The 22,466-nt window shown below is 41.6% G+C and overlaps 2 protein-coding genes across 2 annotated transcripts; both read left to right on the forward strand.

Annotated features, from left to right (window-relative positions):
* Positions 1 to 864: 864 nt before the first annotated feature.
* On the forward strand, positions 865 to 13,702 carry LOC148999268 (uncharacterized). The gene is made up of 4 exons (XM_089141336.1): positions 865 to 1,143; positions 1,240 to 1,529; positions 1,644 to 2,175; positions 13,379 to 13,702. Exons 1-4 carry the CDS (start codon positions 865 to 867, stop codon positions 13,700 to 13,702), a joined length of 1,425 nt encoding a protein of 474 aa, XP_088997462.1.
* A 6,212-nt stretch (positions 13,703 to 19,914) lies between these two features.
* Positions 19,915 to 21,860, forward strand: LOC148999269 (cytochrome P450 84A1-like). The gene is made up of 2 exons (XM_089141321.1): positions 19,915 to 20,871; positions 20,970 to 21,860. The coding sequence occupies exons 1-2, from the start codon at positions 19,948 to 19,950 to the stop codon at positions 21,591 to 21,593; spliced, it is 1,548 nt and encodes a 515-aa protein (XP_088997447.1). The 5' UTR covers positions 19,915 to 19,947; the 3' UTR covers positions 21,594 to 21,860.
* Positions 21,861 to 22,466: the final 606 nt, after the last annotated feature.

Raw genomic sequence — 22,466 nt, forward strand, 5'->3', positions numbered from 1 at the left:
GATCTGGAGGCTAAATAGATTTGGACGCATCATTTGATGCCGTCTGTGGGAAACGCTTCAAAAAGCCATGGTGGATACCGGATCAGCAACATTGAGGAATCAAATCTTAATCCTCCTCCAGGAGGAAACCCCCTGAAGGAAATTGTATTCGTGATAGAGAAATTCACAAAGATGAAGAGGTTGCCGAAGGTGATCGCCTGAACAACTCAAATAACCTCTAGGAACAGATGAACCAGATGCAAATCCAAGTTTTGGAGATGCAACAAATGCTACGAACGGTGGCCAGGTTGCCTAGGAGCACCAAGACACCCAATTCTCCATGATCGAAAAGAAGCTCAAGGACGAGCATGAAGGGCTGGGATAAGAGTTTCACCATTCAGAGGATGTTCTCCTCGGAGAAATAGACAACAAACTGAAGGTCATAACTTCGGGCAAGAAATAAACCAAGGCTCGTAAGGAGTTCGGGAAGAACGATCTGGAGCGAGAAGAACTAGGGAATTGCCCTAGAGCGATGAGCAGAACATTCAAGATCTAGCACAAGGGAGTCAAATTGGGACCCTTATCAGACTCGGATGTGGGGTACGCACACATATGACAACATCTCAACATTTGGGTCTTGATAGCATTCAATCAGATGGAACTTGGGCAGTACACATTGATCAAGAACTGGCGGATATTAACCAAAAGTTGGGACAACTCATGAGGGGTAGGCGGTCTGATGACATTTACTCAATCATTAGGAAGACTCTGTTCGTGGATGCCATTGTTAGGTACGAGTTCCCCCATAATTTTAGGCTCCTGACCTTCTCTTCATTTGATGGGTCAGGAGATCCTATTGCCCACATGAGTTATTACTAGTAGGCAATGGTTGTTGCTGGTAATTCTGATGAAATCTTATGTAGAGTGTTCGGGTCTTCACTTACAGAGGCAACACTGAAGTGGTTCTCGAACCTACCTTCGGGAAGAATTGCTGATTTTGATGAACTAGCCCAAAAGTTCATTGGTCAATTCCTAAGTGGAATCCAAACCAAGCAGACCGAAGAGACGTTATTCACTGTCAAGCAAGGGAGGAATGAGTCTATTCATGACTACTTGCAAAGGTTCAACAAAGCTACTATGGATATCGAGAACTTGGATGAACAAGTAGCCAAAACAGCTCTCTTCATAGGCCTTTCCAACAAGCGACTCTTGGAATTGTTGTTACAGGATATGCTAGCCACATATTGTGAGCTTGTATAGAGATGCCCAAAGCAAGCTGAAGTGACAGAGATCTTTGATGCTCAACAAGGAGAGATGAAGACAACTAATAAAGAACAGAAGGCTTCTAAAAAAGGGCATGGTTTGAAGATGCCAAACAATGATCAAGGGAGAAAAGCACATTCGGGATGGAGGCAACGTTCACCAGATCATGCAGAATGTACCCCATTAAATGCTCAATGGTCGAAGATTTTAATGCAAATTAAAGATCAGGACATCCTAAGATGGCCACCGAAAATGAAAGCCAAGCTTGGAGAAACAAATTTGGAAAAGTACTATCGTTTCCATAAAGATTATGGGCATTACACGAATGAGTGTAGGGATTTGAAGGTGGACATCGAGAGATTAATATCCTAGGGGTATTTATCCAATTTTGTGAAAGGCAGGGGCGATGATCGGGATAGAAGAGCCACCGGTGGAAAGAGAAGGGAGCACTTGGGAAGCAGAGACTGTCGGGTTGAAGCTTCCCAATCCAAGAAAGGAAAAGAGATTGTAGGAGCTAGCCGATCTCCAATTCTCACCATATTCGGAGGCCCAAAGCCCGAATCCCTCAGAAAGTTGAAAGCAAAGTCTAAATTTGTGGGTTCGGGAGAAGCACTAAAAAGAAAGAAACCAAATGTGGAGGAGAGCATTGTTTTCAATGAAGAGGATGAGAGAGGCGTATGCACACTTCATGACGATGCGATCATGATCAAGGTCAAGATTAGCCGTCGGGAGGTACATAGAGTTTTAGTAGACACAGGATCGCCTGTAGACCTTTTGTCATATAATGCGTATCAGAAGTTGAAAATGGAGGAGGATTTGTTGAAGCCATCTTCCACTCACCTATATGGATTTGCTGGATCGTTAGCAATTGCAGAGGGATCAGTACAACTGGATCTGACAGTTGGAAATGTCCCCAAAGAAACCATTGTTCGGGTAAACTTCTTAGTCATTCAGGAACTCCTAGCATACAACGTCATACTAGGGAGACCATCCCTCATGAAGTTGGGAGCAGTTGTATCAACTAGACATATGAAGATCAAATTCCCAACCAAAAAAGGAGTGGGAGAGGTAACTTTTGATCAGAAAACCTCTCGAAAATGTTATGTCTCATATTTGAAGGATAAAGCTGGGCCCAGAAAAGTACAACTCTATGAATTGAAGTTCGTGATGATCAGGACGAAGATGTAATGCAAAGGCCCGAACTTGTTGAAAAATTAGAACGAATTCAATTGGATTCTAATAATGAAGGAAGAACTACCTTCATCGCGTCTGAGCAAACAAAAGACTTCAAAGAAGAATTGAAGAGTTTTCTTTAGGAGAACATTGATGTCTTTGCATGGTCGGCAGATGATATGCCTAGTATAGACCGATCGGTTGTGGAACATAGGTTATGGATCGACCTGAATGCCAAACTAGTAATACAAAAAAGAAGGAATTTCTCAATTGAGAAGCACGAGGCTATCTAGAGCAAGGTGGAGAAATCGAAGAGTTCGGGATTCATCCAACTGATCGAGTGTCCAACTTGGTTAGCCAACGTTGTGATGGTCAAGAAGTTGAACGGATAATGGCAGATGTGTACCGATTACACAGACCTCAACAAGACGTGCCAGAAGGAATGCTACAGTGCTACCCTTTACCTCGAATAGATCTTCTAATTGATGCAACAACCGGATATGAAACTTTAAGTTTCATGGACGCGTATTCGGGATACAACCAAATCCTAATGAACGTGGAGGATGAAAATTTATGGCATTCATGACCGATCGTGAAAGTTTTTATTACAAGGTCATAACGTTTGGGTTGAAGAATGCGGGAGCAACTTATCAAAGAGCTATGAATAAAATCTTCAAAGATCTAATCGGGAAGAACATGGAGGCCTATGTTGATGACATGCTTGTGAAGAGTCTTCATCGTTCGGGGACACATTGCAGACTGGTGTGAAATCCAGCCCAAGCACTAACTCGAAAATCCATTTGTTTGTAGGTCCGAAGACCCGAAGTGAAGGTAGAAGGCAATTGTGGACCATCTCAGTGGAAGACATGGTGTTTGACCCAAAACCCATGTAGATTGATGATGGAGTTCCCTATATGGAAACCTTACCTGATTTGGAGAAGAAACTGCATCTTGATGATGAAAAGCTTGGTTGATGGACTTGAGCCCTAGTTTGACATATTTTGAAAGGTCCCTCAATGCTAGGTAAGTCACTTGATTGAGTTGGGAGAAGCCCCTTTGGAATTTTGAAGTTTGGAGTTAGAAAACCTGATTTTTGGCCTTACTGTCAGTGTTGGTCGATCACCTGACCGACCAACCATGAGTGACCAACAATGACAGGGACTATTTGGTAAATCTCTGAATTCTTAGGTTTTTTTATGCTCTATATATTATAACTTCGTGGTAAACTGCCCCATATTGTTCCTAAGCCTCTGGTGAACATGGGAAGCCTCTCTCAAGCACTCACATTGGTGTTTTGGAAGATCTTTATCAAATTCTCAAAGTTCTTTGGCGAAGCTTCTTCCTTAAGGTTGGTATTCACTCCTACTCTCACTAGGTCTACTCTCCTATTAATTTATTCCTATCTCTGTGATTAGGAGGATGATCTATTGTCATTCCCATGACTGATCCTCCAATCTCTGTAGTTCTAGAGTGGATCTCCATATACTTTATAACCTTTTGAATCTTCACATGATGATTTTGAAGGGAAATCAAGTGTGATCTTCATGATTGATTATCCATTCTAAGCTTTTGACTTCTAAAGCATGCTAGATTCATTCCCATGATGATTTTTGACTATGATCTACTGTTCTTTTCTTTCTAGAGTGAATTGTCATTCTCTCTAGCTTTTCCGTAGAATTCACGGATTGATTTTGGAGAAAGCCTAGTTTTGATTAAATTAGAATTCTACTCTAATGATCATTGTTGATGCCTAATCTATGCAAGATAATCTTAGTTTACTATTCTAGAGTTTCCCTTAAAATTTCGGAGTGTTTCGAATCCCGAAAGTTGAGTTTCGGATAAAAAATTAGGGATTATGTCCGTACAGAATTGGCTTGGTCAATCACCTTGGTTGATCACCTGACCGACCAACCTGACTGACCAATAGAGTCAATGATAGCAAGGTTTGCACTGTTTTGATTCGTTTCACTTCCAATCTTCAAGGGTTTGTTCCTAATGCTTAACCTATGTTTGTTTAGGGTTTATCTGCTAACTTTGGACCTATCCTCATACTTTTCTCTGGAGTTTTTCGAGATTAACTAAGGTAAGGACGTTTGTTCCCAAATAACCTAAAATACATGATTTCTTATATTTAATTAGAATTGCATGATCATACTACTATTTTCATGACTTACTTATAGTTACATTGCTGCTATAATTACTATAACTATAGTAGGACTTAATCATGTGATTCACTTGTTCTTTTAATTATGAATGATTGGCTATTTCCCTATGTGAATGATTCATTAGTTGTGGTTATGAATGACTAATTTGGAATGTGTTTGCTTAAGTTGTATTTGGGGAAAGGGGAATGTCCTTTTGACATTTTTGTCTTTGGACACCAATGGAGGTGGTATGGGACGCTTTCCTATGGTGCTCCTTGACACTTTCCCTGATTATTGGTTGATATACCTTAGGCTTGTCTAGCAGTGTTTGGCTAGGATTACCCTGTTATATCAGACTCGATTCATAAGGGAATTGAGACCGAGTGACCCATGGCAGCAATGGGGATTTGCGGGCGTTCAAGACCGGTAACCAACCCGTGAGAGGACATGAATCACATTGTGGGGGCCATTCATTGGTAGGGTTGTAGTAGTAGCCTTTGGATCATGGGCGCTCAAGACCAGTAACCAACCTATGAGAGGACATGAGAGCTTCTCGTTTACTATTTGTGGATGACCAATAGGGTTAATGAGTCCGTTGTCCGAGTTGGTTGTAGCCATAGGATACGATGACTCTAGTGGGAAGGATACTGGAAAGGATCGCGAGAGGCGAGGAATGGAAGTATCTAACCCTGACTTGATATAACTAAGTAGGTGACTTGCATTGGGCTAAGATTTACCCTGACATGTGCCAAAACTCAGACCAATGGTGATGTGAGAGAGCGGTGACCTAAACCCCAGCCATGGAATGTCACATCCCACAAAATCCACCCAGCCGGTACCCTATCTGGAATACCTAGAGGAGTGATCCACGGTCCCGACTGTGAAACCCAGCCCTAACCTTGACCCGGAAACCCTGTTGTTTGTAGGTCCGACAACCTGAAGTAAAGCAAGAAGTCAACTATGGGCCATTCTAGTGGAAGACATGGTGGCTGGCTTGGAATCCATGAGTGTTGATGTCAGTGTTCCATTTATGGAAACTACACCCTAATGAAGATGGAATTAGTTGATTGACTTGGAGTGCTCTCTGTCATGGTTCGAAGGCATTTCTACCTACTAGGTAAGTCACTTAATGTGTGTGCAAAACCCCTTTATGTTTGGATTTGATCTGAGCCTTCATTTCCCTGTTTTGGACTTGCTTGTCTGATTGGTCGACTCATTGGTCGACTGGACCAGTCGACCAATCCAATCGACCAATGGGATCTGATTTTGCTAATTAGGTCTTTGCTTGCTCTATTTAAGTCCAATCTCGAGTCTACTTCGTATTTTCTACCTCCAAACTCTTTGGAATGTACCAGAGCCCTCTACAAGTCATCTCCCTTGCGTCCTTGGTGATTATCTTGAGGGATCTTCGTCAAAACTCGTGCCTTTACACAAAAAGGTATGTGATCATCCTCTTCTATGTTTCATCTTTGATTCTTCATTATTTTTACTTCCTTTTCTGATTTAGGACAGTAGTAGTGATGTTGTATCTCTGTTGCAACCATCACTATGCTCTTTCCCTCTCTTTTCCTAAGGATCTAGAGCTTGGTGGATGATCTTCATCAAGATCATCACTCGCTTTTGAAGGAAAGCTTGTATTCATTCTCTTTCCTTATTTAGATTGATGTTCTTCAGCCTTAGCTCTATTTCTTTTGAGAATCCATGCATGTTATTCAGGATTCCTTTGTCACAATTAGTGATCCATCATCCTATTGTTCTTGTCCATGATTTTTACTATGAATTCTTCAAGAACCATGATTGATCTAATTATGGTAACTTTTTGTTTCCTAATTTGTAACTTGAAGACTTGATTTGATTAGTGTTTTGGAGTCCTCTATATACTAGTATACTGCCATTGTAGTTTCCCCCTGGTTTAGTACCCTTTTGAACCACCAAATTCGGTTTTATATTCTAAATCTCTGATTTTTGAAGGCCACTGTCTCTGTTGGTCGACTCATTGGTCGACTGAGGCAGTAGACCAATCCAATCGACCAATGAGTACATCAACCTCATATTTGGTCTGTTTTGGATGTTTTGATATCTTTCCTTCTAGGTATCTTTCCTTCTAGGTATCTTTCCTAATATGTTATATATACTTGTTTAGGACTTTCTTCCCAAGTCTAGTCAAAGTCTTATTTGATTCCCCAAGATCCTTTGCGAGTTATATAAGGTAAGGATGGTATTTCCTTAATTACATAGATTGCATTATCTAGTTTCTATATTTGAATATCATTGATTTGTTTCCTTAATTAGATTCTTACAATGATATACTACTGATGCAACTACCTTGATTACAATAGCATTACTTGTTTATACTAAATTGATTCATGTATGATTTACTTACCAAATATATGCAAGTTGGATGTTATTATTGATTTCTTTCCATATAAGAAGTTGCCATATATGTGATGTTATGGATTTATGTTTGTGAATGATTAAGTATGGTTTGGAAAGGAGAGGTGTCCTTTTGACACTTCTGTCCTTGGACAACTACGGGAATATTATGGGATGTTTCCAGAGATGCCCTTTGGACACCTTCCTAAACTGTTGGATGACATACTTAGGGTTGTCTAGTAGTGTTTGGCTAGGATGTCCTATTATGTCAGACCCTAATCGGAGGGGTATTGAGACCGAACAACCCGTGGTAGCAATGGGGATTCATGGGCACTCAAGACCGGTAACCAACCCGTGAGAGGACAGGAATCACATTGTGGGGACCATTTATCGGTAGGGTTGCATATGGATAGACTTGGGCTCACGAGCGCTCAAGACCGGTAACCAACCCGTGAGGGGACGTGAGAGCTTCCCGTTTACCATATGTGGATGACCTATAGGGTTGATGAGTCCGTAGTCAGGGACTATGAGGACTCTAGTGTGAAGGATACCGGAAATGATCACCAGGGGCGAGGAATGGACGTATCTGGATCTGACTTGATGTAATTGAGTAGGAGACTTGCATTTGGCTAGGCTTTGACCCTAACATGTGCCGGTACTTAGGCCAATGGTGATGTGAGAGAGTGGTGACTTAACCCCCAGCCATGGAATGTCCTGAGGGATGCCGGACCCACTACCAAAAGGCGTTGTGTGATGAGACCTTCCTAAAGAAGTACGGTGCTATGACTTAAAGCATGTCTGCCAATAGAGACCAACATACATAGAGTTAGAATCATATTTCATCATGTGTTTCATATCATAAAGCATTTTACTCTGCTTGAAATCATGCTATTTATGTTGTTATGGATTAACTGCCTTACTGGGTTTCTTTGAAACTCATTTCTTTTGTACGATATCTTTTGTTAGACTACTCTACAGGTACTAATGACTATGAAGGTCAATTCAAGGAAGCGCAAACTGAAGAGGCGTACTTCACGCAAGGTGCTGGCAACCATGAAGGTTACATTGAGGATTCCTCAAGTGGTTTTACTTGTTACCAGGATTAGCCCTACTATGGAGTGGGAACATCTGAGCGTCATTGATGAAGTCTATGTTTATGAAGACGTTATTTATAAGATAGAATAGACTTTAGTTTAGTTTGTTATATCTTTCTTTATTTCTTATCTTAGAAACAGATGTAACATTTCTTTTGACTTGCGATCTACTTTCCGCTGGTTGTAGAGTGGGATTCCGCCTCACTTTACTTTATTGATTTAGACATTCTGATTGTCTTTCATACTCTGATGATATATGATCTATTCTTTCCTTATTTGGATCTTTTGTTTATCTTTTGCACATTGATTATTTATGTTCATGATTATGTTATTGTCTATGTGGGAGGTTGATTACCTCGATACTTGATCTTCGGGGTTGTGGATCACACACTTGGGTATGCCAGGTAGGGTACCGGCTGGGTGGATGTGACACCGACGATCAAGTTTAGGAACGATCATATCCACTTAGCACAATAATATAATCAAAAGCAAGAACAAATCATTGTATTCAAGTAATTTACTAATAAAGTCAAGAAAGGATCTCAAAAGGATCACAAAAGAACATCAGAGTGCGGAAAATGATACCAATAGAGTAAATAGTCAACATGCGGAATGAGGCGGAAACCCACTCTACAACAACATCGGAAGGTAGTTCGAATAAAAGTAGAGGTTACAACTAGTTCTAAAAAAGAGGAAAGAAAGAAGTAAGCTTCTAAGCTAGTGTCTCTTCTAACTTATAAATTGTATCCTCAATAACATAATTAAAAGAAAACAAGACATGGCTGCTTCCACTCCAGAGTAGGGCTAGTCCTGGAACGCATCAAAATCCATTGAGGGACCTTCACTGTAATCCTCATAGCTGCCAGTACCTTGGGGGTAGAATGCTTCATCAATGGGCGGCTTGTAGTAGGGGCCATCAAGTTCTTCTGTTCTGGCAGGATAGTCTAACAAAATATTTGCACAAAAGGAGTGAGTTCAAAAGAACTCAGCAAGGAAGGCTATTCCATAATAACATAAATAACATGATACAAAACATAGCATGATGCAATATGATATGAAGCAAACAATGCATGTATGAATCTAACTCTATGTATGCTGGTCTCTATGGCAGACATGCTTTAAGTCATAGCACCATATTTTCTTGGGTAAGTTTGGTCACTCGGCTCCGGTAGGTAATGGGTCCTGCATCGCTCGGGACAATCCATGGCTGGGGTTTAAGTACCGCTCTCTCACATCACCATTTGGTATAAGTATTGGCGCATGTCACGATAAAGCCTAGCCCAATGCAAGTCATCTACTCAGTCATATCAAGTCAGATCCAAATACTTCCTCTATGGCTACAACCAACTCGGTTCAGTATCCTTCACACTTGAGTCACGTATCCTATGGCTACAACCAACTCGGACTACGAACTCATCAACCCTATTGGTCATCCACAAATAATAGATGGGAAGCTCTCATGTCCTCTCACGGATCATTTCCGGTCTTGAGCGTTCGTGAGCCCAAGTCTAGCTATTTGCAACCCTACCAATAAATGGCCTCTAACAAGTATCCACAATGTGATCTATGTCCTCTCATGGATATGACTCACCGGTCTTGAGCGCCCACAAATCCACATTGCTACCACGGGTAGTTCAGTCTCAATACCCTTCCGATTCGGGTCTGATACAACAAGAACAACCTAGCCAACACCACTAGACAAGTCCTATGTATGACATCCAATAATCCGAGAAAGCGTCAATGGGCACCATCGGAAACATCCCATACTATTCCCTCTGATATCCAAGGACAGAAATGTCAATAGGACATTCCCCAATCCCAAATCATACATATTCAATCACATCCCCAATTCCATCATATCATATACAAATGATATTTCGTCATATAGAAAGATATATAATATAACATGATCAATTGCATATGTAATAACAAAATGAATGTTCATGATAATAAAATAATATATAAACATGGTATTACTGTACTTGAAGTACATACAATAGTCATATGATGTTAAGAATACAACAAAGAAGGTGAATCTACTAAGTTTCAACATAGAGACAAGATTCACATAATCTATGTAATTATGGTAACAACCGTCCTTACCTTAATTCGAATCGAAGATGGTCCGGATATCAAGGAGAATGGTTCAAAGGTTCGTACTTGAACCCTAGACAATCATAGATGCAATATTAGAAGAAGAATCAAACAAATCGGAGGTCAAACGGATCAAATTGGACAAATGCATCAAAGCTGTATTCAGCTGGTTGACTAAAGCAATCGACCAAGTGAACAGTAACGGGGCTGAAATGAGATTTTTGATTCGAAACCTAGCTTCTGGGACTCAGATCACTCCGAAATTTGGAAGGAATGTTAGGAACAATAAATGAAGACTATCTAGCAAAGATTTAACATCAGTCAATGGTCAAATTAAGAATCCCTAATTTGAAACCCTAGCTTCTAAATGCTAAACATCATGTTCTTCAATGAAATCAATTGCAAATGCAAGGAAAATCAGGGAATCAATTAAGGGAATGATGAACAATAGATTAGAATCAATTACTAACATGAAATCAAACTTAGCATACTATAGAAATCAGTTTAGGAGATGAAATCATGTTGCTATGAAGAAAATCATGAGAATGCAAGGTTAAGAATCAATATAGGGAGCATAGCATTGATAGAGTGAGAGGGGTTTATACAAATGCAAGGAGAGAACAAAAGAAGAGGTGGTTGCAAGGTTGCAGCACCATCTTCATATCCCAACAGCAAGAATGAGAAGAGAAGAGAGTAGATTAGAGAGAGAATGTGAGATTACATACCTTGGAGATGATCTTGGGAATGAGAGACAAGGAATATTGTAAGAATACTTCACCACTACCAAGGAGAGGTCTCAAGAGGCTCTCTCCACGTTCTCATGAGGTTCTAAGAATAGAATAGGGTTCTAACTACGAGGTTCACTTAAGTAGGGCATAAAATAATCCAAAAATCAGAATTTTCGTATTTAATATCCAGCTGGTCGACTGACCCAGTCGACCAAGCAAGAACAACAACTTCAGACAGGGAAATGGAAGGCCAGAATTCAGCTCAAATTCACTTGGGCTTTCTCCTACAACTCAATCAACTAGTCTAGGTCAGAGAATTACCTTCGACCAAGTCGGGAAGTGCATTAGGTACGTCAACTAATCTCCCCCTCTTCAAGGTGCAATTTCTTATCAAACACTGACAATGCTTCCAAGTATGGAGCACTATCATCAAACTCCATGGGTTTTGGATCAAACCATGTCTTTTACAGAGAGGGTCCATAGAGGCCTCTTCCTTCACTTCGGGACATTGGATCTACCCTAAGGGAAAGGTCTGACATGACTTCCTAAGACTTTCAAAGATAGCAACACTGTTATCAAGGTCCAACTTCAAGGTTAAATATTAAACAAACCTTTCTCCACCCAAAACAGAGAGGGTGTCCTGGCTAGGTTTGGGCTATATTTCACATAGAATGTCCGAGAGGGATGCAGGACCCAATTTCCACCGGAGAACCCAAGATACCGAGATGGTTGAGGGAGAGTGATTTGAGACCTACCTAGAGGAGTATGGTGCTATGACTTAAAGCATGTCTGCCACTAGAGACCAACATATATAGAAGCATACTTGCATGACTGCCTCATATCATATTGCATCCTGTATGTTTTGCTATCATGTCATATGTGTTATTGTGGAATAAACTGCCTTGCTGAGTTCTTTTGAACTCATCCTCTTTGCAACAACTTTGTTAGATCTTAACACAGGTGCTAAAGACTATGAAGGAAAAGCATATGAGATTGCCTTGGATGACTCATACTACTCCCAAGGTGCTAGCAGTTATGACTACGACTGTGAAGACTACCAAGGTGACTGTGGAACGTATCAGGATTAGTTGTACTCTAGTGCTAGTACACCGGCATTGGGACATAGAGACTTATACTTTTAGAAGGACTTTATTTAAGTTCAAAGAGACATTAGTTTAGACTTAGTTTATTTCTTTTCCTTACATTTTGGAATTGGTTGTAATTTCCTTTTAAGTTTTGAGCTACTTTTCGCTACTATTGTAGAGTGATTTTCCGCTACACTCTACACTAGATTTATTCTTTTGGTATCATTTTCCATACTATGATTGATTTGTAATCTCTCTTTAATCTTTACTTGATTATTCAGTTATAATACTTAAACATTGATTTAGTCCTGTTCTTGATTATATTATTGTGAATGTTGGAGGTTGATTTCCTTGAACTGATCTTTGGGGCTGTGGATCACACACTTGGTTATCGCGGATAGGGTACTGGCTAGGTGGATGTGACACCTAGTGGAAGTTTTTTCCGTTTTGAGGAAGTACCAAATGACGCTTAATCTCAAGAAGTGTGCCTTCGGGGTGTTTTCGGGTAAATTTTTGGGTTTCATGGTTTCCCAACAAGGGATTGAAGCGAATTCGGTAAAGATAAAGGCCTTGATCGATATGGAGCCTTCGAAGACTATTCGGGACGTATAGTGCCTAACAGGAAGAGTAGCAGCTTTGAACCGATTCATAAAGCAATCAGGAGAAAATGTCAACCTTTCTTCAAAGCTCTTAAAGATCTGAAAGGAAGCAAGGAGGCGTGATGGACAGAAGAATGTCAAACAACGTTCGAAAGCTTGAAGACGATGCTCGGGAAACTAGCCCTATTATCTCTACCGGAGAAAGGTGAAACCTTACAAGAATACTTAGCAACTTCGCCTTCAACTGTAAGTGTAGTTCTTGTTCGGAGAAGGACAAGAGGCAATGGCCAATCTACTATGTCATCCACGTACTCCTGGATGCCAAAACAAGATATTCACAGATCGAGCAACAAGCGTTGGCTCTAATGATGGCAGCAAAAAAAATGAGACCTTATTTTCAAGCACACCCGATCGAGGTATTAACCACTTTCCCCTTGAAGAAAGTTCTTTATAAGCCTAATCTCTCTAGAAGAATGGTAGGTGGTCGATAGAACTTGGAGAGTTCCAAGTAGATTTCAAACCTCAAACGACTATAAAGGCTCAAGCCTTAGCTGATTTTATGGTGGAGACTACATCTCCAGTGGAAGGAATTAACAAACCTAACCTCTTGACCATGTGGGATATCTATGTTGATGATTCGAGCAACAAGCAAGGGGCAGGAGCAGGTGTTTTGTTAAAAAGTCCAGGTATTTTTGTCATCCATTATGCACTGAGGTTCAGGTTTGAGGCAAGAACAATGAAGCCGAATATGAAGCCTTCATAGCTAGCCTTCAGTTATCAAAAGCCTTATCAATATCTAAGATAACTATTTACAGTGACTCTCAGCTCATTGTTAATCAACTATAGGGAGAGTTTGGGACGAAGGAGCCTAGATTGAAAAAGTATCAGGAAATGATACAACTTTTGAGGAAAGAGTTCAAAGAAGTTCAAATCTGTCAGATCCCGAGGAAGGAAAATACTATGGCAGACAAGCTCTCAAGGCTAGCAAATGTGAAGGAAAAGACCCTAGAACCTTTGGTGTACATTGAGGAATTAAGTTTCCCAAGCACAAAGGGAAGGGAAATATCTTATATAGAGGACGAACAATGTTGGATGGACCCAATCGTTGAATATATTTGGGATAACAAATTGCTCGAGGATCCAAAGGAACCTAGAGTCATTCGTGTTTGAGCATCAAGGTTGACAATACTAAATGACCAGTTGTACCGAAGATCCTATGCAGGACCACTGCTCAGATGCTGGGGACCCGAAGGATCTAAGAGTGCATTGGTAGAAGTACATGAAGGTATCTATGGAGCTCACATGGGTGGTCGAGCACTGGCGCATAAAATATTGAGGCTCGGGTTATACTGGACAAAGGTGCAAGAAGATGTTTTGAAGTACGTGCGTCACTGCAAGAATTGCCATATCCACTCGACAGTGTCGAAAAAACCAGCAACCACCCTAACATCAATCCTTGATCCAATTCCATTCACAATGTGGGGGATTGACATCATGGGGAAGTTCACCAAGGCGTCTGGAGGTCGGGAGTACCTGATCATAGCAATTGATTACTTCAGCAAATGGGTTGAAGCAATACCACTGGCAACAATAACTGAAAAGAAAGTGGAGAAGTTTGTGTTGGAGTCAATCATCCATAGATTCGGGATCCCAAAGATTCTGGTCACCGATCATGGAACACAATTTGACAACCCTCAATTCGCGCAATTTTGTGGGACTTATATGATCGAGAACCAGATGTCTTCAGTAGCATACTGTCAAAGCAACGGCCAAGTAGAGGTAACAAACCGAACCCTACTGGATGGAATGAAGAAGATATTGGAATCCAATAAAGCCTTATGGGTAGAGGAACTCTCAAACATTCTTTGGTCTTACCGAATGACAGTTCGAACACCCATGGGAGAAACTCCATTCAAATTGGCTTATGGGTCAGAAGCTTTGGCTTTAGTAGAAATAATGGCCAGCACCCTCAAAGAACGGGAGTTCGAAGACAAAGCAAACGAGCAAGGATTGTTAGACAGCCTAGATTTGTTGGATGAATTTTGAACAAAAGCCATCTCTTGAACTCAACAATATCAAAGGAGCGTAGCCTCCCACTACAATGCACGAGTAAAGCATCGACAGTACCATTTGAGAGACTTAGTCCTCAGAAGCACTTTAGCATCTGATCCATGTCATCAAAGAAAATTGGACCCTTCGTGGGAAGGACCGTACATGATTGTGAAGCTAGTAGGTTCGGGGGCCTATAAGTTGAAGAATCCAACAACCGATCGTGTAATGCGAAGGCATCTTAAAATTTTTTATCCTTAGTTACTGTTTCAATTTTGAGATGTAATACAATTTTTTTTTTTCAAATTTGCATTGCAATTCATACCCAATCTCTTTTGAATGGGGACATGAGAGGATTATAGCAGTACAATCAATTCAAAAGACTTCGATGTTAACTGATGAAGTTCCTTCTAACACTTCAAAAAATTGTCAGGAATTTTCTAAGTATTAGGCATCGGTTTAACCCGAATGAGACCTCCTAACACTTAGAAAAATTCTGAGGAATTTTCTAAGTATGAGGCATCGGTTTAACCCGAATGAGACCTCCTAACACTTAGAAAAATTCTCAGGAATTTTCTAAGTATAAGGCATCGGTTTAACTCGAATGAGACCTCCTAACACTTAGAAAAATTCTCAGGAATTTTCTAAGTATGAGGCATTGGCTTAGCCCAAATAAGGCCCCCCTAACACTTAGAAAAATTCTGAATTTTTCTAAGTACAAATCTCTGGTACACCCGAACATTACATGTGAGATTATTGAAGTATTCAACGAAGAATTACTAAAGGAAAGAGGATGATCTTAGAGACAATGGAAAAAGAAAATTTTCCATTAATACTTCAATGGCCAAAGGGGGCCAACCCTTAAAAAGAAAAAATAAAATAAAAGAAAAGAAAAAAAAAAAAAAGAAAAGAAAAAGAAAGAAAGAAAGAAGAAGAAGAAACTATTATCAATCTTGGACATGTTCGGGTTCAGGGATTTCTTGGGGATCTGCAGTACGGACTTGCTCCTGAGGAGGGGCTTGATTGTCTTGAACCACTTCACCTTCGGGAGAGAGAGGAGGAGAGTCGCTGAGGTAGAATTCCACATTCGGGTTATCTGCCGGAGGATCTTCCTTCGATCTGGACCATCCGAGAAGTGGTTGCTTCAAAGAGTCAAATACTTCAGGATGGCAGACCTCCTCAAAAGGACTGGTGTCAAAGGCCGAGTCGATAGTCAGAATTGCCTTCCATACCTCATTCTACCCGTCTCTATAGGCCTGAGTGTTGAAGGGGACCAACAACTCATTGAAAGGCTTACTATACGATACTTCCGAATACAAGTCTTCCTGGCTTCGACAGAGATATGTCCAGGCTTAGAAGGAGATGCCCGAGCTTGGAGATCCTCCTTCTCCTTCACCAAATTTTCAATTTCTTCTATGCCTCTGTTAGCATCCCTTGGAGGCTCCTCACCTCCCGATCAAGGTCACCAATCCTCCCAACGGCAACCTCTAAATCTTTGCTGGCTCTCCCCAACTGCATATTCTCCTCCTTCATCTTCGAGCTCTCCTCTCTCAGCCGAGTAATCTTGGCTCCCTGGTCCTCACCTCCTCCTCCTGCCGTTTCGACCGAGCATTGAGACGCCCGATCTGAAACATAGCTTGCATCTGTCGGTGAAAGCTATATGTAATTACCCTGAGAAAAACGACGAAGACCAACGATCAAGTTTGGGAAAATTTAAACACGTGAATTTCATGAAGAAAAGTTTAGAGAAGACATCTTATCTGACCGAGGAATTTACGAATCCCTCATTGTTAACAGACTTAAGGCTCTTGTTGTCAGTAGACACTTAAGCAAAGGTGACGCGATCCTTCGTGTGTAATTTCCATTGTGGAATATAGATCTCCCCTTCCTCGGGACCCGTTCGTTGTTTCTTTGATGCAGCATCATCGGTCAAGTCATGTCTCCTATTAGTGAGGATGACATCTTCATGGGTGGACTCTTCCACTTCAACGGGTGCCTTTCCCTTCCCGGCACCTTCGGTAAGCATTTTTAGAATCCCCTTAGGGGCTTGTGGAGCAGGCTTCAGGGAGGGGGTGACAACCTCCTCGGGGTCTTTCCTCTTCGCTCGAGGGGTTCTATCCTCTGCTGCCTCCATTCCCTTAGCAGCCAAAGCCTTCACCACCTTCGAGTTATACCTTGGAGGCACTACATGAAGAAGAAAATAGAGTTAGCAAATCATATATAGTGAACAACTCAAAGTAAAATTGAGCTCAACAAAGTTATAAGTGGGTTTAGGAGCTCACTAGGGGCTAGACCCCACATTTGAAGGGCAGCTTCATACTCCATCACTAGGCCATGAATCTCCTGACACGCCTTGATAGATTTAATCTTCTTGATGGCGCTTTCATCGACGGGGATTAATGGCAGAGCTCGATTTGCCTGGATATAGGAATCGAGTCGATTCTAGACCATCGGGAAATTGAGTTTGGATGGTGGCGCTTGGCAAACGAAGTACCGATGACGCCACCCCTTATGGTTGGAGGGGCTGGTACCCTCATCTAGGATGCCACCCGACCATTTTAATTCGGTCTTGTTGCACTTGGAGAGAAAAACCCAACCCGAAGGGTTGGATAGAGTAAAAATGGGAAAATAAAGGAAGAGAAGGTTGAACTTCAAGATCAGTGTAGAGCCCGAGGAAGACGATGTTGTGATGCCAACTATTCAGGAGAAGCATCCTCGAGCAAATCTCCCAATGATTCAGAATTTCAGAGAATATGGGGGAGAAGAACGGGAATCTAACACCACTTTTTAAGGTGTCTAGATAAAGGGAAAACTCCTTGGAGGGTTAGAGTTAACCTCTCATTCAGGTTTGGTACCCGAAGGAGATATAACAGAGGCAATGAGTAATAGTCAGAAGCATATTCTAACTCTTCATTAGTGAAGTGAGAGACGAAGAAACTAGAGCCTTGGGCTGGTCGGGAAGCCTTGGCTACAGCTTTGGAAGACTTTTGTTTTCGGGAATAGGAACGCAAGGTATTCCCTAAGGGTTCCCTAGGCTTTCGGTTTGGACCCATGGAGGCGAGCCAACGATCGGTAATCCTATCACCTTTGTCACCGGATAACTCAACGGAGGCAGAGGGGGTAGGTTGGTCGCCGGAATCATCTCGTCCGACGACATTACCGGCAAAAGCCTCATTGAAAGTTCTTCCACTACCCATTGTAGAGAAAGAGAAGGATTTTCTATTGGAAGGAGAAACTAAAATCCCAAGAACAAAACCCCAAACCCGAAAGAGCAAGTAAAGAAAGAAAGTAAAAGAAACAGTAAGGAAGGATTGATGAACTTACTTCTTAAGCTTACTAGAGAAGAATTGAAGCTTGAAGATTGAAAAGCTTGCAAATGCAGAGTGAACACAGAGAAACCTCAAAGACAAACAAGTTTGCAAATGAGACAGTAAAAGTTGAAGTTGAAGTCTAGAAGAGTTTAAATAGGCAAGAACATTAGATCGTGTACAACTGAGATGCACTTGGATCAACCGTTGAGACCGAGCGACGTTTCATGATTCAATCTAATGGATAAGATTTACCTTATCCAACGACTATGAATGACTGTCGATTCAAACCTGGAGGTGATGATGATTACGACTGACAGAGGCCATGTGGTGTGAAGGGAACATGTTACGAGAAGCATGGGCAGCTCGAAATGTACCGTTGCGTAGGCTAGTACAATAAATGTAACGTTTGGAGATCGGGAGGACGTTTGGCCTTCTGTCTTCCTCGTCTCAATGATCATAATTGGTAAAAAGCAAACCAAGCCCTTGGTTATCCCGACCGCTTGGCCTGGGGGGCTCATGATGAGGATGAAATAGTGCTGAACCGGGTCCAACCATGGTGGGTCATGGGCTCCGGTTGGGGACGGGCTCGACCACAGTTGGGTCAAGAAATCCGGTCGGGGTCGGTCCAGAATTCAAATCAATAACTAACACGAGGACAAAGGGACTCTAAGGTTATGGGGATAAACGTGATCCCAAAGAGTTCGGGATATGTGATCGAGTTATAAAGGGTAACTATCACTAATGTGAGATGAGCGATCGTGCTAAGGAAGGCAATTGCCCATATCTCCGAAGAAAGGGTAAAAACTCTAAAGATCTAACGGCCACCAAGAGAAGATACGAACGAATCCAATGGTCAGGAATAAGAGGTAAATCCTATATAAACTAAAGCCTTAAACCCAACAGAGGTATCTGAATCGTTTCCCTCCATTATTGTTTTCAATTAAAGCTCTACAACTAACTAGAGCTCTGTGATCTGATCTATTACTGACTTAGCCTTCAGAGGTGGCCACCCGACCCTATGGTCGGGCCACGTTTAACCCCATCTTGCAGGTTTAATCACCCGAGATCCCAACAGAGGTAGTCAATCCGTGAGGAATCAAAGTGACCAAACCTACCTAGAGGATGACTGGTGTTATATGTTAAAGTATGTTAGCCTAGATAGAGACTTGCATAGATAGATTTACATATGCATTCATAATTTAGCATTTCATCTATTCATCTCTTGCTTGCTATGTGATGGTGGTGTATGTATGAAATTGTTGTCTTACTAAGTTTTTTAAAACTTATCCTAGTGGATTTTCTATATTTTGCCCAAATGCCTTTGTAGAAGAAATATGAGAAGTTCTTTATGTATAGGACAACATCTCTGAAGAGATATTGGAGGCACCAATGGGAGATAGTTATGATGAATATGAAGTTTCTTGCAAGTGCACAAAGTGCTCTTACGACACTCATTGATGGGTAAAGAGCTTTGGTTGTTCGCTGCATGGATAAGGGATGAAGGAGCGTCTAATGACTCCTTTGAAAGTTATTTATTTTTAAATTCAATACTAAGCACTCATTGCACGTGAGCGAAAAAATACTAGAGAAATTCAAATTTCAAAAGAATTCAAATTTTAAATAAGTAATAAGTGGTAAGTGTCCTACTCATGAATAACTAAAAATTAATCTGTCAAGAATCTATTACGCACGGGGTTTTCCATTTTAAAACTTATATTTAAATTTGAATTATGTCCTGTTATTCTTTACAGTCTGGATCTTATAAACCCCATTAATTTTTTTTTCCATAAAGTAATAAACCCTATTTATTTTTTCTGGTAAAGTTGTAAACCCCAATATAGTTCTTTGTTTCTTGCGAAAGCATCTCCATTGCATGTCGGTAAAAACCCGTGAACATGTGGTAGCAGGAAAGAACCAGTTAAGAAGTTAGATGAAATAATTAAACCCTCAGAAAAAGTAGCCACCCAAATCTTGTATAAATGGCTCGTTGTTACTGGTGCAACCTCCACCAGTGTTGTTTTCTTTCTGCAGGAGAAAGCCATCGCTAGCTCATCTATGAATCCAAACATGGATTCCTTAGTTCTGGTGCAACCTGCGTCAATCTTGTTTCTCTTTCTTCTAGCACTGTTGTGTTGGCTGAGTGTGTTAGTAAGGTCACTGAGGAAACTATCATATCCTCCAGGACCAAAGGGGCTACCCATCATTGGGAACATGAACATGATGGAGCACCTCACCCACCGTGGACTAGCCAAACTCTCCGACCGGTACGGTGGTCTCACACATCTCCGTTTGGGGTTCCTTCACATCGTAACTATTTCGACACCCGAAATGGCTCGCCAAGTCCTTCAAGTCCATGACGCCGTCTTTTCCAATCGTGCAATCAACATTGCCATGAAATACCTCAGCTATGACCAAGCCGACATGGCCTTCGCTCACTACGGTCCTTTTTGGCGTCAGACACGGAGGCTCTGTGTCACGAAGCTCTTCAGCCGCAGAAGGATAGAGTCATGGAAATCCGTCCGAGACGAGGTGGCTTCCATGGTCCGCACAGTGGCCTCCACCAAGGCTGGTGAGTCGCTCAACGTTGGTAAACATGCTTTCCAACTCGCCACCAACATCACCTATAGGGCGGCATTCGGGTCGGATATTCTTTCAGCTCAGGAGAAGTTCGTGTCAATAGTGCAAGAGTTCTCGAGGCTGTTCGCTGCTTTTAACTTGGCTGATTTCATCCCCTGGCTCAGCTGGATCGACCCACAGGGACTCAATCCGAGACTCGTTAAAGCCCGCAATTCACTTGATGTGTTCATTGATACCATCATCGACACACACATTGCCAAGAGGAAGAACAGGACCCGATTTGACGACTCAGACGACGTCGACACTGATATGGTAGACGACCTACTTGATTTCTACGGCGAAGGCCGCGGCGAATCGGACGATTTTCACCTAACTAGAGATAACATTAAGGCCATTATCATGGTGATGATAGTCTAAGGATCGATCATGATATTTATTACTAAACTTTCTGAGTTTGAATTGAATTGACAGCTGATAATTTCCTTCTCCATGCATGGCAGGACGTGATGTTTGGGGGAACAGAAACAGTGGGATCGGCTATAGAATGGGTCATGGCGGAGCTGATGAAGAATCCAGAGGATCTGGAAAGGGTGCAACAAGAACTGGAGGACGTGGTGGGGTTGGATAGGTGTCTTCAAGAGGAGGATCTAGAGAAGCTCAACTTCTTCAAATGTACAGTAAAGGAAACGCTCCGACTCCACCCGGCGATTCCGGTGTTGATCCATGCGACGGCCAAGGACGTGGAGGTGGGGGGCTACTTCATTCCAAAGGGTACACATGCGCTTGTCAACGTTTGGCAAATCGCGAGGGACAAGAATGCATGGGACGAGCCTTTGAAGTTCAATCCATCTCGGTTCCTAAGGGAGGGTGCCCCAGATTTTAAGGGTAATAGCTTCGGGTTTCTGCCATTTGGGTCCGGTCGGAGGTCATGCCCAGGTTTACAATTGGGGTTGTACACCTTGGAGTTGGCAGTAGCTAATTTGCTTCACTGCTTCAATTGGGATTTGCCCGACGGCATGAAACCTAGCGAGCTCGACATGAGCGATGCCCCTGGATTCACCACTCCCAAAGCCGTTCATCTCGTCGCAGTACCCTCTCTTCGCCTTAAAGTTCCTCTAAACTAAGGCTCTTGCTAGGTTGGTGCGTCTGATGTGGTGGTACCTATTAATACATATGGGTTAGCCTTTGTTAGGTTGTTCTATAATGTTTCATTTGCTAACCATAATTTCATGATGATCTCATGTTTTATAGATCGAAACAAAACCAAATATTTGAGATACGTGTTTGCTCAAATGCATTCTGTTGTTATCATTATAATCAATTTACCTCTCATGTGTACATTCACCTGTTAGGGGCTTTCATCATTATGAGTAAGTAGAGGATTCGTCACATCTTTTATTAAGAACTAGTGTTTAGGAAAACTTAGGAGGACAATTAAATCTTCAACGCCCTTTGGGTTGGTGTCGGAATATCTCTCTCAATAGGGGGCATACTTGTTATTTTTTCATTCTACTGGTTTTCTAGTAGTGTGTTGTCTTTTAGGAGGGCATTTCTGTCCTTTCTACTGCTGTATATATAAACCACGGAAAAACACATCGGCGAATTCCGTGGAAACTTTGGCAAAATTCACCAAGTTCGCCAGTGGGCGAAATAAAAAAATTAATCGAAACCGAGATTTCAAAGCTTCGCCGGAAGATCAAACTACGATTTTTTGGCAAAACTTCAAAACTTCGTTGGAAAATCGACGATTTTCCGGCAAAAGTTCAAAACCCCTGCTCTGTGCTTTGAGGTGGGAAGCCATGGGAAAGGGAAATTAAAAATTTAGAGTCAAACTTGATTGACTGAAACAGAGATCTCTATGAAATCCAATTCTTGAATGAAAGATGAAAGGAGGAGATACGCAGAAGATAAAGAAGAAGAGAAGAAAGATCCTCAGCAGAAAGAAAGGGCCTTTCCTGCTGCCCACCGAAATTGAAGGCGAAATCTTCATCGTCTAA

This window comes from Hakea prostrata, unplaced genomic scaffold, assembly GCF_041222555.1.
Source record: "Hakea prostrata isolate BN-2017 unplaced genomic scaffold, UWA_Hpros_2 contig_19, whole genome shotgun sequence".
Taxonomy (NCBI): domain Eukaryota; kingdom Viridiplantae; phylum Streptophyta; class Magnoliopsida; order Proteales; family Proteaceae; genus Hakea; species Hakea prostrata.